The 16358-nt window shown below is 34.4% G+C and overlaps 1 protein-coding gene across 1 annotated transcript in view; it reads left to right on the forward strand.

The window, feature by feature from the left end:
* Positions 1 to 11902, forward strand: part of LOC121379508 (sushi, von Willebrand factor type A, EGF and pentraxin domain-containing protein 1-like) — a 38282-nt gene extending 26380 nt beyond the window's left edge. Inside the window, exons 9-14 of the mRNA XM_041508151.1 lie at positions 1205 to 1348; positions 2855 to 3020; positions 6769 to 6960; positions 7579 to 7838; positions 10264 to 10401; positions 11793 to 11902. Of these exons, the coding sequence (XP_041364085.1) occupies positions 1205 to 1348; positions 2855 to 3020; positions 6769 to 6960; positions 7579 to 7838; positions 10264 to 10401; positions 11793 to 11902 (1010 nt within the window). The remainder of the gene's footprint in view (positions 1 to 1204; positions 1349 to 2854; positions 3021 to 6768; positions 6961 to 7578; positions 7839 to 10263; positions 10402 to 11792) is intronic.
* The last annotated feature ends 4456 nt before the right edge of the window (positions 11903 to 16358 follow it).

The following is a 16358-nucleotide window of genomic DNA, read 5'->3' on the forward strand; positions in this document are numbered from 1 at the left end:
GACATCATTACCTTTAACATGGGAAGTACCGGTAGTACGTCGTTGGTAATATATGATGTAACAGCGAGTTGGTTAGTTTTAGATCAATATTTTGTTATTAAAACCTTCATTATAAAAGCTATCTTGTTAATTTTTTAGTGTTAAATTATATATTTAACACATCAAACTGACGCGGAAAATGTGATAAAATGGTCAAATAAAGAAGTTACTTTTTCAGCCATCTTTGTTTGTTCGTGTAAAATAATGGTTTATTTATCAAATGGATGGTAGAAAAAGACTCCATCATATGTGGTCATGTTGGATTAAAAAAAGTACATCCTCGGTGGTGGAAGTTTCGACCCTGGAATGGAACTCTGCAAGCCTCGACCCGGGTTGAAATTTCCACCAGCTCAGGTTTACTTTTTCTATCCTACATGACCACATATGATGGAAAGAAGGAAGGAAGGAAATGTTTTATTTAACGACAAACTCAACACAATTTATTTACGGTTATATGGTGTCAGACATATGGTTAAGGACCACACAGATATTGAGTGAGGAAACCAGCTGTCGCCACTTAATTCATGGGCTACTCTTTTTGATTAGCAGCAAGAGATCTTTTATATGCATCATCCCATAGACAGGCTAACACATACCACGGTCTTTGATATACCAGTCATGATGCACTGGCTGGAACGAGAAATAGACCAATGGGCCCACCAATGGGGATCGATCCCAAACTAACCACGCATCAAGCGAGAACTTTACCACTGGGCTACATCTTGCCCCTTACATATGATGGAGTCTGTTATTCCGTACCAGACATATAGGCCACTGGTTGGGATTGGGGGGGTGGAATCTGAGGCTGTTAAGGGTGACTGATTATACAACCCGTACCATATTAGACGAGCAGTCTACCACGGAGCTATATCTCATACCTCACGGCTTCTCTGTCAGAAATGGACAATAGTGTCAACAATTAAAAAATTAATGTACTTAGAGGTCGATCTGTAGCACAACAATTTTATTTACAGTACAATATCATGACGCTTATTCTTGATCAGACTTAGTCTAGCAAAATATATAGTTTACTTGATCATTCTGTAGCTTATTAGGTGATGTCCAAATGCTCTGGGATAGAACTATGATTTTGTTCGTAATGAAACATTTGTATTGAATAATAAATATTGCCTGTTTTGAAACTTAGTATTATGTTTGCATTCAGGCTACCAAGGAGACGATTGTGAAGTAGAAAGCCCACTGTGTGGTAGTGGTGCCTGTTCATCTGGACAATCCTGTGAGCAAGAAGGGCGGGTCAAGTACTGCTTGTGTCCTGCTAAACAAGTGTCTGTGGGAAGCGCATGTAAAGGTATTTATCAAGAGCTGTGACATATGATACCTAAGTTGCTAAATACAGTCTGCCATTTGGCTGCTTGCAATTGGTCAGTTTGTACGACATCAGTTGTTAATGGTGCTCCAATCAGAGGGTGCATCACAATTGTATCATTGGAATGAGTCAGTCATATGAATGAAACTTTCCTGTCCTGGACGAAGGAGCTGGCCGAGCCCGGGATCTACGCCCAGAACAGACATGCGCTACAACAACTTGTTCTGAATGTGCCCGTAAAACCCTATGACATGACATGAATGAAGCTCCTTTGATATTCAACTCTTCTGTTTATTTTTTGCCACTTTATTCATGAAAAAGTAAATCCGTTGGGTCATCAGGTGATTTGTCAAAAATAATAAGTGCTGTTCTTCTTTGTAATTAATTTATTCTTTTCAAGTCTAATTTAGAACAATTTCCCCATACAAACAAGCAGTAATCAAATTAAAGATTGTCTGTTATTTTACATTCATCAGCTAGGGTATGAACAAAAACCCATCTACAAACTATGTGAATCAGCAAAGCCGGTCACAATTAAATTTCCGGATGATTTTTTTTGTTGTTCATATCCAGATGTATGTGAAAGAAATAACAGACAATCATTATACTTAAATTTGAAACATATTTACTTAATAATAACACTTAAAGGTAATATTTTATTTTATTAATATTTTATTAATTTTAATTTAATATTTTAATATTAATTTTTACGTCATCGAGAAATGAACAAACTCATGTTGCTACAGCTGGACCAGTGAGAAGATGTTATGTTGTAATGAATGTAACAGAAATTTAATTATTAACAGTTGAATATAGGCATTAAACTAGTGTAATATTCAGAGGAATATACTTCTTTATTTTGCTTGCAGAGTTATTTTAAGTCAGTGATTTACTTGTGTATTCCACCGAAGAAAACTTTCTATATATATATATACATGGACACAAAGAAGCTTTCTCTATATGTGTGTCATTAACACTTAATTCTTTATCTTTTTGTTTTATATGTGATAATTTTTTGGTAGTAGTTATTAAAGTGCTTTTTATTTTATTCTCATTCAAAAATGTTTATTACACCAAGCTTCAATGCTTTTTATATCTTTATTTAGTTTATCTTTTATAATGTCTATTGATGGGCCTGAAAGGTGATTTTGTAGCTGCCAAGAGAAGGTCATTTATGAATATAAGAAAGAGTAATGATCTAAGTACTGAGCCCTGTGGTACACCTAGTTTAATATTTAAATAAGAAAATGTTTAGTTCTTAATGTTAAACTAATGATGAGGTTGTGGTTTGTGTAAATGCAGTTGGCAATAACAAAAGATATAAGTTTATTAAAACTAGGTTTGGTTGTATTTTGCATGAGTAAAAGATATTATAGGACGAGGAGGTGAGATCGAAGCTTCAAAATTTGCCTAACATTAAGTCACACTACATTTTAACACTGTTTTATCAAATATAGGCCTAATTATTGGTTTTCTGTTTTACTTCAGATGGTTCACTTGACTTTGACCTGTTGTTTGACAAGGGCATGGTGTCTGATGATGTGTTGTCTGGACAACCTTTCAAGTTTAACAGTGCTGGAAACATGACAGTGATGTTCTGGATTGGTCTGTTGACTGATGTATCAGGTGGAACTGTCTTCAAGATCAAAAACAAGTTTGTATTCTGTTCATCATACTTGTTTGTTATTCAATATTCCCATCATAGGACACTCTGAAGAGGTTGGCCAGGTCCTTCAGGAAACATCTTTTGGACTGCATCCACACAAATAGGGATCATACATGTTACTGACTTTCTGGATTTCTGAGGAAAGCAGTTCTCTATTTTGAATCTGAATGATAAAACCATAATAGGGAAGTTTGTAATTATATGGAAATTGTTCCAACACAAATTGATTGCTGTCCATGAAATTGCTATTAAGTCTTATCCATCCAGCTTCACAACCAGAAAACATCATCACTGACCCAAGTTTCCTAAGTGAAATATGTAATCTTGAACCTACATTTTTCAACCTTAGATTGTAATAAAACAACAAATGTAACTTGTGATGTGTGTCATATTTAGGGGACATGTTAGTGAGTAATTACACAAATAAAATTTACAGATTAGATTAGAATAGATGTTTAACAGCACCCCAGCGTGAAAAATACATCGGCTATTGGGTGTCAAACTATGGTAAATGTAAACATTAAATGATGATCAACATCAATATAAAAATTCAACAGTTACAGTAAAACACAGTGTAAAGGACTTTACAAAAAATGCAGATATAAACTTAAAGATAAGTCCAGGGTGGAATCAAAATGATTCTATCACATTTTGTCTACCAAATATATCTTCCCTTGTCAGTCCAAGATGATTACACTCCACCAGAATAATGCGAACTGTCATTGTACACTGATAATGTTCAGACTCAGGTGGAGGATCCTTCTTTTGTAACAAATGAATGTGTCAAGTATGTATGAATGAATGAATGAATGTTTAATGACACCCCAGCATGAAAAATACATCGGCTACTGTTTGTCAAACTATGGTAACTGCAAAAATAATGTGATGATAAACATCAAGATAAAAATTCAAGAGTTAAATAAAAACAGTGTAAAATATTTTACAGAAGAGCTTAATTAATATTTAAAAAAAATATATTTTAAACCCTAAGATCATGATCCATGATGTCATTATTTATGACACTTTCATGAAGTTTATTTTCACTTTCAATCGACTACGAGTAATCCCATCCATCATCTACTTCAAAAGTCTGTATTATCAGTTATTTTTGGTGAATATATCCTTTACAAATCTTCAAATTTCATTTAGGGGATAACTATGTTATATTTGACCATTTACAGACATTCATGCTGATTATAGTCCCAAATCTCATTCTGAAATGTGATGTATTTATGATAGCTGCTAAGCATGTTATCAGTTTTGTTAAATATAATTATTTGTGAAATTTAGCTGTTACTCTATATGTAGTAAATTTTTAAATGATCTGGAATAGGATTAATAAAACTTGCAAACAGTTATATTAATGACACAGGATAGTACATACCATGGCCTTTGATATACCAGTCGTGGGGCACTGGTTTGGACATGACAAAAACCAATGAGTCCACAGAGGAAGTTCGATCCTAGGACCAAAGCACCCCAGATGAGCACTCTATTGACTGAGCTAAACCCCGCCATAATTTTATAATTAATGCAAATGCATGATAATTTCCATTGGCAAATGTCAGATTAAAATTTAATGGAGACTTTTATACATGCATTGTTTAAATAAAATACTTTAACAGTAATTTAAAGTTTATTTTTGTTTAACAACACCACTAGAGCACATTGATTTCATCAGCTATTGGATATCAAACATTTGGTCATTGTGACACGTAGTCCGAGGAAACCTGATACATTTTTCCATTAGTAACGAGGGATCTCTTATATGCACTTTTCCACAGACAGAAAAGCACATAGTACCATGGCTTTTGATATAACAGTCGTGGGGCACTTGCTTGGATTGTTAATAGTAATTATGCATGAATCATGCTAGATTATATAATTCAATTTGTTGACATGCAATAACCAATAAGTGTTAGTATGGACATTGAAATTATCAACATAAATATCAAATGAAGTTTTGTATTTTTTCAATTAAATATAAATTATGTAATAGAATATTAATTATTTAAGAATTGACTGCAATTATGAACAAAGAAAAGTAAGCACCTCTGGACAAATCAGATTGCCATAAAGTGTAGACGCAAAGAAAATTTAATTATAATGCATTAAATTAAAGGTAAACTAAAAGTAAAACAATTATTCCACACTGGACACAATATTCCAAATTTATTTCAGACAATTTAATAAAAACTTTCTATGATGCTGTAAATGGAAAAATATCTGTGCAGTACTAGTGAAGCAAAAGTTTGAAGTTGGGTTGCCTTTCCATTAGTCCCATTTTATTCCCATGGCCAGCTGTGCCAGCATGAGGGGAACATCGAATAAGAACTCTCAGAGTTTGGTAGAACGTTCATAATGAGCAAGCCCCGACATCGTCGTGTCACTGGTTAAGTAGTCATAGACTCGAACCCATAAAACCACGTAAATGGAAGGAACAGTGTCATATGAAAGGCCTCAGTGGAAATGTACTAACCATGCTGCAGGCGCATGTGCAGAAAATTAGATTGCTGAACGAGCTTGCCTGTCATCCCATTTTTATAAAATGAGTGGGCAGTTTTGGTATCTGACTCACTTTCGCTCGTTAAATACCAACACTGTTCATGAGTTCCAATAAAGAACTCTAATCTTGCACAGATATTCATTAAGTCTAAATTTTAAATAATAACAACAGTCAAATTATTTCTTAATTACTTAACCCTATCAAAATTTAAAACGGTAAAAGCAAAACTTTTGAAGAATTAATGTCCTTTCGATCGGAACATGTCGGTTTAAAAAATCTCTGTAATGAAATTGGCCGAGTTATTCTGAATTGCTTTTACGATTCTTACTGACCAGAAAGCAATGAGTGGGTTATTGAGACTTCTAAATTTCCACTCATGGAAAGTGAAAATAGACATATTATGGCACCATGAAATCACGGAAAATATCGCGATTTGAGACTGTCGTCTTCCTGGGTTTTAAAATATGTTGCATGTGTCATTTAGAAAATTCAATTTCCTTTGTACAAGTTATATTTAAGAGCCATGCGGGCCCGTATACTAGGCAAGCCAGAGAGTCCAACATGATTTTTGCCAGCCCTGGCCCCTGGACTCACCTTAATGCAACAATACATTGGACGTGTTTGTCATTCTACTATGTTCTAGCATTCACAGAATCAAGATAGATAACTCCTGTGAATTTTGACAGCTGTGTTTACGAAGACTGGTACAATAGTTAAATATACACATAAATCATTTCTTGTCCTTTTTAAGAGCCATCTCACATAATGAGGTCATTATTTCGTCTCTGTCCTTCTCTCTGTTTGTCTGTCCATTTGACCCACAAATAGATTTTTGGACTTTTTTTTGCACTGACTCAAGATATTGAGTTGACATTTTGTGCGTAGGCCTAGCTTTATCATGTACTGTTACAGATAAAAAATTATTTTTATAACGATTTACCCAGTTTTCAAAGAGTTATGGCCCTTGAATTTAGGAAATATGAAAATGTGTTGGGCCCGGTAGGGGACGTGTATTGCTAAAGCAGTACTCTCAGAATGCTTGTTTAAGGTTAACATTCATCTTTTTTTAGTGACATCATTCAATCAGTAAATCAATTTACAGCAGAAAATGTTTAATTATTATGTTTTTAATTTGTTTTACTCATTTGGTATTTAATATTTGTTACCCTTTGAGCTTCTATAATCAGTATGTTTACAGTATAGTATATATTACAAATGTTTTGTTTTCAGCATGGACAGTACAACGTTCCTTGAGGTTAAGACAGACAGTGTAAGTTTTAAGGGGAATGAAATCGCAATGACAGTGTCTGCTGGCAAGTGGAACCACATTGCTATAACTTGGCAGCCAGATGGAAAGTATGAACTGATCATTAATGGTATTAAAAAGAATGGTGACACTACACCGCCTGCATTTCAAGAGAAGTAAGTATACTTAAAGTCCGAACCACATTGTTAACAACTAAAATAAATTACTCTCCTACATTTATTTACCATTAGATTTCCCCTGCATTTTGTACCGACAGAAATCTAGAAAAATCCTTTACAGTGACACAGATTCCACATATTAAATGATAACTATGTCACATATATTGACTTCGCTGAGAGTACAAAAAGCATGTAATTTCGTGCCGGATGCCATTTTATGTTTTTATGGAGTGCACAGGGATGAAAGGATATGACGTAATCTCAACAACTTCATAACGTGGTATGATATAAAAGCAATCGGGATGACATCATATTGATTATGTCACATACTTCGGAGTCTTCCACCTCTCTTGAAGAGTATTCCATAAAAAAGTAAAATGGCAGACGGCGAAAAATTGCATGCTTTTTGTTCTAGCAGATCTTAACAAAGTCGAGATAGGTGACATTTTTATATAATGGGAATTTGTATCATTATAATGGTTTTGACAGTCAGTAACAAGATTTTATTCTTACAGATTGACAAGACTTGTGTTTGACAGTCAGTAACAAGATTTTATACTTACAGATTGACAAGACTTGTGTTTGACAGTCAGTAACAAGATTTTATTCTTACAGATTGGTAAGACTTATGTTTGACAGCCAGTTCATTGGATATGTGTCCCAGCTTACAGTGTGGCGAGACATCTTACTTTACAATGAGATACTAAAGGCCATTACTGATCCAAAGTATCTACCTTCATTTGACCTTGCACTTGGATGGTATGACTACAGTTTGACAAAATCTACCTGGAGACTGACACCAAGTCAAGCAGTGGCTGAGAAAAAACTGTGTGATGCACAACGATTCATGGACTCCACATGTGATAACAAAATGGGTATGTTTATTCATAGACTAGATGTTTGATTGCAATATTGGTGTGTCTACTGAATCATGGACTCAATGCATTAATGCAAAGTGGATGTGTCTACCGATTCATGGACTCAACATGTTATTGCAAGGTGGGTATGTCTACTGATTCATGGATGTAACATGTTATTGCAAAGTGGGTATGTCTACTGATTCATGGACGTAACATATTATTACAAGGTAGGTATGTCTACTGATTCATGGATGTAACATGTTATTGTAAAGTGGGTATGTCTACTGATTCATGGACGTAACATGTTATTGCAAAGTGGGTCTGTCTACTGATTCATGAATGTAACATGTTATTGCAAAGTGAGTATGTCTACTGATTCATGGATATAACGTTATTGCAAAGTGGGTATGTCTACTGATTCATGGACGTAACATGTTATTGCAAGGTGGGTATGTCTATTGATTCATGGATGTAACATGTTTTTGCAAAGTGAGTATGTCTATTGATTCATAGACTGAATGTGTTTTTGCAAAGTGGGTATGTCTATTGATTCATGGATGTAACATGTTATTGAAAGGTGGGTATGTCTACTGATTCATGGACTGAATGTGTTATTGCAAAGTGGGTATTGATTCATGGACTCATTGTATTAATGCAAAGTGGGTATGTCTACTGATTCGTGGACGTAACATGTTATTGCAAAGTGGGTATATGTCTACTGATTCATGGATGTAACATGTTATTGCAAAGTGGGTGTGTCTACTGATTCATGGATTCGATATGTTATTGCAGAGTGGGTATTGATTCATGGACTCAATGTATTATTGAAAAATAGGTATGTCTATTGATTCATGGACTCGACAAGTAATAACAAAATAGGTATGTTTTCTGATTCATGGATGTTACGTAAGAAAATGGGTATGTCTGGTGATTAATGACATCTTCACTGATAACAAAATGGGTATGTTTTATTGATTCAAAGTCTCGGTATGTTATTTAACCAGAAGACTACAGGATTAATGTAGAGGGGTATAATTTAAGTTTATAACTTTTGCTCACATTTTCACTTAAAATGTTTATAAATATATAAAATAATGTTCATATGTGAAAGGATAAGTATTATTTTCATGAGTTTTTCTACTTTTAATAATATTTTATAGCAGTTAATGTTTACATTTGTGCAGAAAAATTTATAAAGTTGAGTTTACTTAACACATTTATGGCCAGATGTCCAGTATTTGCAGCCATTATTGTCAGTCACTGTATTTTGCTGATTACAATTTGTTTTCATGATCTTTGTTGTTAAAATGTTAATATTTTTCATCAAATAGCTATCACAATCGGCTAACAATTCCTCAAAATGACTGAGACATTCCACCATTGTTGTCGACCAAAAATACTTGCTGAAAACCTCTTAAAATTACAACTCGAAATTCACCCCACCCTTATTTTTCCTAGAGAAAACAATACTGTAAATTGGCCATTGTTTTTAGGAAAGCTATTTCCGGTGCACTGAGTAGTGTATATACTAGTCTAGTGTGTAATCGGGTGAGCTATCAGACCTGCAGCCCATGTTAAAACAATGTGTGTTTTAATTCATGCATTCAGCATTTAACACTAGGGGTATACGTTGATTTATAGATTGAACATTTGTTGATTAATGGATTAATCAGGTGCAGAAATGGAAAATATTTTACTAGCCCTCTAAACCAAAACCAAACTAAAACCAACTAAAATGTACTAGCCTGCCAGCCTATAGAACAATATATTATTGTTTAACAATATTATATTATACACTGTCTTCACTTCAAATGATAGATATATATCTGACAAGAACATAATTAAGGACACTTGGTTGGCCAAATGATCAATATCAATTTTGAAATATTCTTGTAAATACAAACATCTACTGTCAGTGCGGTACATGTATTGTTGTGTATTTCGTCATAATTCTAAACAATTTGTTTTAATGGTTTGGAATTCTGACATGGCTGATGTGGAGTCGGGGATTCGATGTGGTAAAAAAATAATTACGGTCCGTCAAAACAAGACATATCACCTTAGTACCAGTAGTTGCATTTTTAAGCCATCTGTCAGATTTTTTACTCACATTTGGCAAGCGGATGAGTACTTTCTGCCCTCCTGTTAATGAGTAGAAGGGAATCTTCACTGTATACAAATATTTTAAAGTACTAATCTTTGTTTCAAATGATGTCCGTCTTTTTCTCTTTTTTTACAGTCTTTTTCTTTCCAACTACTACATGTGCCACCTACACTACTTGTAGAAACACACCTCTCAAATTAAGAGACATATGCATTCATTGCACCTTTTAGTTCCTGGAAAAAAGACGAAACAAGATTTTAAAAATATATAGCAGTTTGTTTTATTTATTTGCAAATTAAAAAAAAAACCCACACCTTTATTTTACCTCAATTTCAGACAAGTTGGCTCCATCCTCTGACAACTGTCCTGAATCAGCCGTTCATAAGATATCCACTTCCAGAACAGTGCAGGTCCGAAATGTTGTACCAACAATCACGTTTGGAGGACAAGAACCAATTACAGATAACTTGAAAGGTTGTAGTCACAAAAAGCTAGTTTATCACCCATCTGGATAGATGTAAATATTTGGATTTCAAATTTGGAAATGACTGATTCCCAAATTTGAATATCAAAATTCTCTACTTTTTATTTTACAGTAAATTTTAAGAAAGTTATTCTCATTTCTTGTTTTGGAAATTAAAATGAAATTTTCCAGTTTCTAGTGAATGATGCTAAATTTCCAAATGTCATGGACATGGGCATAAAATCAAATTTCAGAGATAAAGCCATGTTGTATAATTCATTAAAGCAAGAGAGCAATGTTTTTAATATTGAAAGTAGTACCATAACACGCTTCAAAAACCACCGAAAACATGATAAATAAAATATTTAGTAATACTTTGTGTGTAAACAAAATTTTACTTCTATTTGATTTACCTGTGGGTGTTAAAAAATGTTAAGTTGCAATTATTTACTCCTGAGGTTCCATTCAAACAATATTTATATCAAATTACATGTGGTATTTGATTATTAGTAGACTCTGCCTGGCTCGAGACTTCCCCCAAACAATACAAACAGAAACCATCATTCTGGTAACATGTCAGTAGCGTATCATCGAATGGAAAGTCTGTTACCATAATCTCCATAATATTCCAGTTTCAGATAGGTGGCGATGATCACAGGGGCAAGACATAGCTCAGTAGTACAGAGCTCCCTTAATGCGCAGTCGGGTCTATATTCGATCCTCGTTGGTGGGACCATTGGGCTATTTCTCGTTACAGCCAGTGCACCACGACTGGTATATCAAAGCCCATAGTACATGTATGTGCTATCCTGTCTGGGATGGTGCATATAAAAGATCCCTTGCTACTAATAGAAAAATTTAACAGGTTTCCTCTCTAAGACTATATGTCAAAGTTACCAAGAGTTTAACATCCAGTAGCCGATGATTAATAAATCAATGTGCTCTATTGGTGTCGTTAAAAAACCCTTTTCTTTTACAGCTCACAGAATTGTATAATTTTCTCACAACATTTGAAATCCTGAGGCCTGAATATAATAATGCGATATCGAAAGACAATATAAATACAAAGAAAGGGAGATAGGTAGGAGGAGTAGGGGTTAGAAACAGCTGGATAAAACACAATGAAAACAGACAAAATAACTCTGCAACTTATGAATTTCACTGGTTATCATAACTTCCACACTAACTAGATTTTACATTAAAATGTTCCAACTATATTACAGGTTAACACAAACACTTACCAGTACTTAAAATAAGCAGCCATTTTAAAGGATTCATTGAGTAATACTCTTAAGAGGCTTAATCACAGATTTGTTTGCTTGTTATTATCTGAATTCCGTTCATGTGATGCTTATACATTGTGTCACTGATGTAATTAATTTCCTAATTGTGTATTCTACAGGTGATTTACTTACCTGGGGTGCTTACCAACTTGTGTATGCTGCCACAGATAAGGCTGGCAACATTGGAGACTGTCGATTCAAACTTTATGTGAAAAGTAAGTCTGATTGATGCCATGGGTCCATCATTGGAAAATTAGAAATATTCATTTTCATTTTAACAAAATATTCAAAATTGTATTTCACAATGTATATTGTTGTGTATAAGCCGAGTTTTAAAGTCTAGAAATACTTTCCTAAAAAGGAGAGTTGGCTTATACATGGAGGCAATAGGTTGGTGCATACAATCCCCATCAAAAACACTCCAGACCGTGATGTATAAATTCTGATCAGACCCTTAAAGCCTTGAAAACAATACCTTGTGCACAGTATAAATAGAATCTCCATCATGCAATAGTTTGTATGTTTTTGTTCTTTAATAAGTTTGATGAATAATAAAAACAATTGTACATGTTCTATTGTCATTTCAATGGTAAAGACGTGATCGTTCCATCCTGTCTGCCATATTTGATTGACAAGATCAAACTTTCATATGACAAATTTAATATTTAAAACAGTGTTTTTTCTCTTCAAAATATTATTAGTCCCCTACCAGTCCAACCGGACAGGGCTGTACATTTCGTCTCTGTCCCTCTGTCCCTCTGTCCATCTGTCCAATATAGTTGTCACGTAATTTGTTTTGCCATGCTTCAAGATATTGAACTAAAACTTTCTAATCGTTTTATCATATAGTTATGGCCCTGGAACTTAGGAAATTGGAACATTTGTGGGTGCCAGTAATGGACATGTATTGCTTTAACAGTTCTCTCAGAATGCTAATTCTATTTGTAATATTATTGTTTAGTTAGCAGAGTACATCAAATTGTAAAGTAAAGCCACAAATAAATTATGCTCGTTACTATCTTTACTGATTGAAAAAACATCATATGAATTTCATGATAATAAATACTCCTACAACTGTCTCATGACCATACAATATGTGACTTGGCTATTTCTGATGACAATGAACACCTGGCCTGCATGATGCTTATAAAACTTGTAGGGCCGAATTTACAAAGCCTGTTTTAGACTTACATGCGTGTAACTACATACATGTATAGTGCTTAAACACCTGTATTTAAGAAAAACAGGCTTTGTAAAGTTGGCCCGTATAGTCCAGACTCACAACTACATGTGTAATAGAGTATGAGACTTTAATGTCATGGCAACTCCATAAAGATTGTGTGCGTGTGACGTCATTAAAGATTTGTGTCTCTACTCTAAAGTTTTATAAGCAGGAGCCCAGTTAGTGGAACCACTGAATCCTTTGTTTCAATAAAGGATGTGTGTGCAGGGATTAAGCATGCCTAGATGAGCCTGCCCATTGAAACCAGCCTTGATGGCGCAGTGGTTAAACCATCGGACTATAGGGTGGTAGGTACAGGGTTCGCAGCCCGGTACCGGCTCCAACCAGAGCGAGTTCTTAAGGGCTCAGTGGGTAGGTGTAAGGCCACTACACCCTCTTCTCTCTCACTAACCACCAACCAACTAACAACTAACCCACTGTCCTGAACAGACAGCCCAGATAGCTGAGGTGTGTGCCCAGGACAGTGTGCTTGAACCTTAATTGGATATAAGCACGAAAATCAGTTAATGAAATGAAATGCAGGATGTGTGTGCAGGGATTAAGCATGCCTGGATGAGCCTGCCCATTGAATAATTTAATTACTTGTGTATAAATATACAGTGATGTATTGTTACTCCTAGATTTGTTTATTTTGTTATTATTTATGGTTGCTAAATTATTTTTGTACCACATATAAGACCTTAAAGTGATTATGATTACCGTGTTTGTAATAGTTAAAAAAAAAGAGCACTATTCATTGATAGCATTATTGAAATCAATACAACATACAACCAGACAAAAGATGACCGTGGCTTATACGTGTACATGAAGCCGATGATTTTGTACTAGATATTTAGGGACAAACCAAGAGGTTAATTGGGTTATTCAATGAGTCGGCTAATATACAGCAATAATATGGTACTTTAAAATATACACATTTTATTATTGATATGATTTTTGATTTTGTTTCCTTTTTGATCTGCCTTGACGCAATTAAAAGGCATTTCAGTTTTGTTCTGTTTCTCAACCAAACTTGTGACACACCCTCACCATAAACAAAAGAACACCATTAGACACTTGTTTATGAAGATACTATGTCAGCATCATTTTACAGGAAATTATGTGCTGTGTTAAAATGTACATACAGGATCTTAAACAAACTTTCATTAATTTCTGATATAAACTGTATGAACATTACAAAATTGTTACAAAATGATAATCATATTAATTTTCATTAGCATTTGGATGACTATATCAGTCTTTGTCTACCAGTTTACCAGTCAAACAAAATCTGGCAGATAGTAAGTTTAAATTTTATTTAAATTAAATTTTTTATTATTACAATATAAATTAATTTTGTATGATACTGTGCTCTTGATTAAACATGATATTGTTTTATAAACAATATATTATAGATTGTTACACTTACAACTGTTAACAGGTGATGAATGAAAGTTAAAGGAGACCGGACACCAAACCATATATACGGCGTAATGAATTTTTTTGCCATCATAAACCACAATACGCAACTACCGTGCTCCCCTTATTGACCAAGTTAAGCGTGCTAGTCTTGGTTGGGGTTTTTTTTCGCCGATCTCCGATGTTTGCCAGAAACTGTCGACAATTGATGAGCTAGACCCGTGACGTCATCTATGAGAGGAAAATGGAAGAAACTACCAAGCAGCATGGACGAACTTAGCGATTCGAGTGATGAAGAATTGTGTCCAGCTGGTGCTAATGGCATCAAGCCGTACCAGTTTGAACCACTTATCAGAGACTTTGTCCTTAATCCTGGAAATGTTATCTTAAAATTCGGATGAATCAACTGCCGACGAAGATGAGGAAGCCATACGGTCATAGACTAGCATACAAGCATTTTTTTAAACATATTTTTTGATGACTTTTTAATGTAAACTGAAGCAAATGGACCTAATTAGAAGAAAAGCACACAAAATGTAATAATATTTCATCAAAAATCTTGTTCAGCATAGATGTAAATATGATACGTCGGTGGATATTCCAGAGGCCGATTTCGCAAATTTGCAAAAAGCGTCCCCTCCTGACCAAAGCAAGATATAATAATTTAACAAAAAACTAAAATTAACACAATTTTCTTTGTTCTCTTAACTAGTTATCCTCCAAGTTTTAATGTGTTTGGTTAAACCGTGTATTTTTAATTATTAAGAAAATGTGTTACCAGTCTGCCGAAAGTGTCCATAGTTGGGTACAGAAACACAGAAATGTTGGAAAATATTATACTGTTGCCACATACTGACAATCAATTTACAACTAATATGTCTTATCGACAATATTATTATGTAGTCTTTGCATTTATTAATATAAAATACAACAGGTTAATTAGGTTATTCAATGAGTCGGCTAATATACAGCAATAATATGGTACTTTAAAATATACACATTTTATTATTGATATGTTTTTGTATTTTGTTTCCTTTTTGATCTGCCTTGACACTCAGTTTTGTTCTGTTTCTCAACCAAACTTGTGACACACCCTCACCATAAACAAAAGAACACCATTAGACACTTGTTTATGAAGATACAGTCAAATCCGCTTATTTGGATGTGCCTCGTGCAACAAAAATATATTCAAATAAGCGGCATATTCAATAAACCGAAGGTACAGTTTCGACATACGATATACCCAATTAAGACCTCGTTGATTTATGCAAACCCTAATTACGATTCTCCCAATTTGGGCCTCATGACATGTGGAATTTTCGTCAAAAACCGGTAAGTATTTTATGTTAATAAAATACCGATTCCAAGTTCCATATTGTGACTCTGTTGCCATTATCAAGTTTGTCTATAAACTTGATAAATACAAGAGACAACAGTTAATGCCGTTTGTACGCCTAGAATTAGAAGTTGTTAAACATCTAATGACCCAGATAAAACCACCGGAAGCTCAATTAGACTGGCCACAGTCAAATAATTAAAAGGCCGTTATTAATTCTTGATAATTAAATGGCCATTATTAACTTCTTTGTACATTTGTAAATCAAGTGCAACAAGACCCCACCCCAACCACCCAATATAATCTTGAATAAGTAGTCATTTCCATGTTCTGTATTTTACCAGGACGTCTATCTGACTATTCTGTGTGCATTTGTAACTGATTTGACAGGTAAACTAGACTGGCCAAAGTCAAATAAGTGAAAGGCCGTTATTCAATGTAACAGAAGGAAAAAACACAAACACAAACGCTAATATTGGGCCCGATATTGGAATGTCTTTTTGAGTGGCGACGGAAAACCATTCTGATAAGGCCTTCTCCACATTGGCTGCTTTTCCTGTTCTCTGTCTTTTTCGTTCTGGGTTAGCATTGGCTAGATACTGGGCACATATCTCGTCGTATTTCTGAGCCAAAGATAAATCGTTTCCTTTCCGTTTATTTGCCATGTTGACATTGTGAAAAAAAAAGAGTTCTTGTCATATTTATAGC

The sequence above is a fragment of the Gigantopelta aegis genome, chromosome 8 (genome assembly GCF_016097555.1).
Source record: "Gigantopelta aegis isolate Gae_Host chromosome 8, Gae_host_genome, whole genome shotgun sequence".
In the NCBI taxonomy this organism is placed as follows: domain Eukaryota; kingdom Metazoa; phylum Mollusca; class Gastropoda; order Neomphalida; family Peltospiridae; genus Gigantopelta; species Gigantopelta aegis.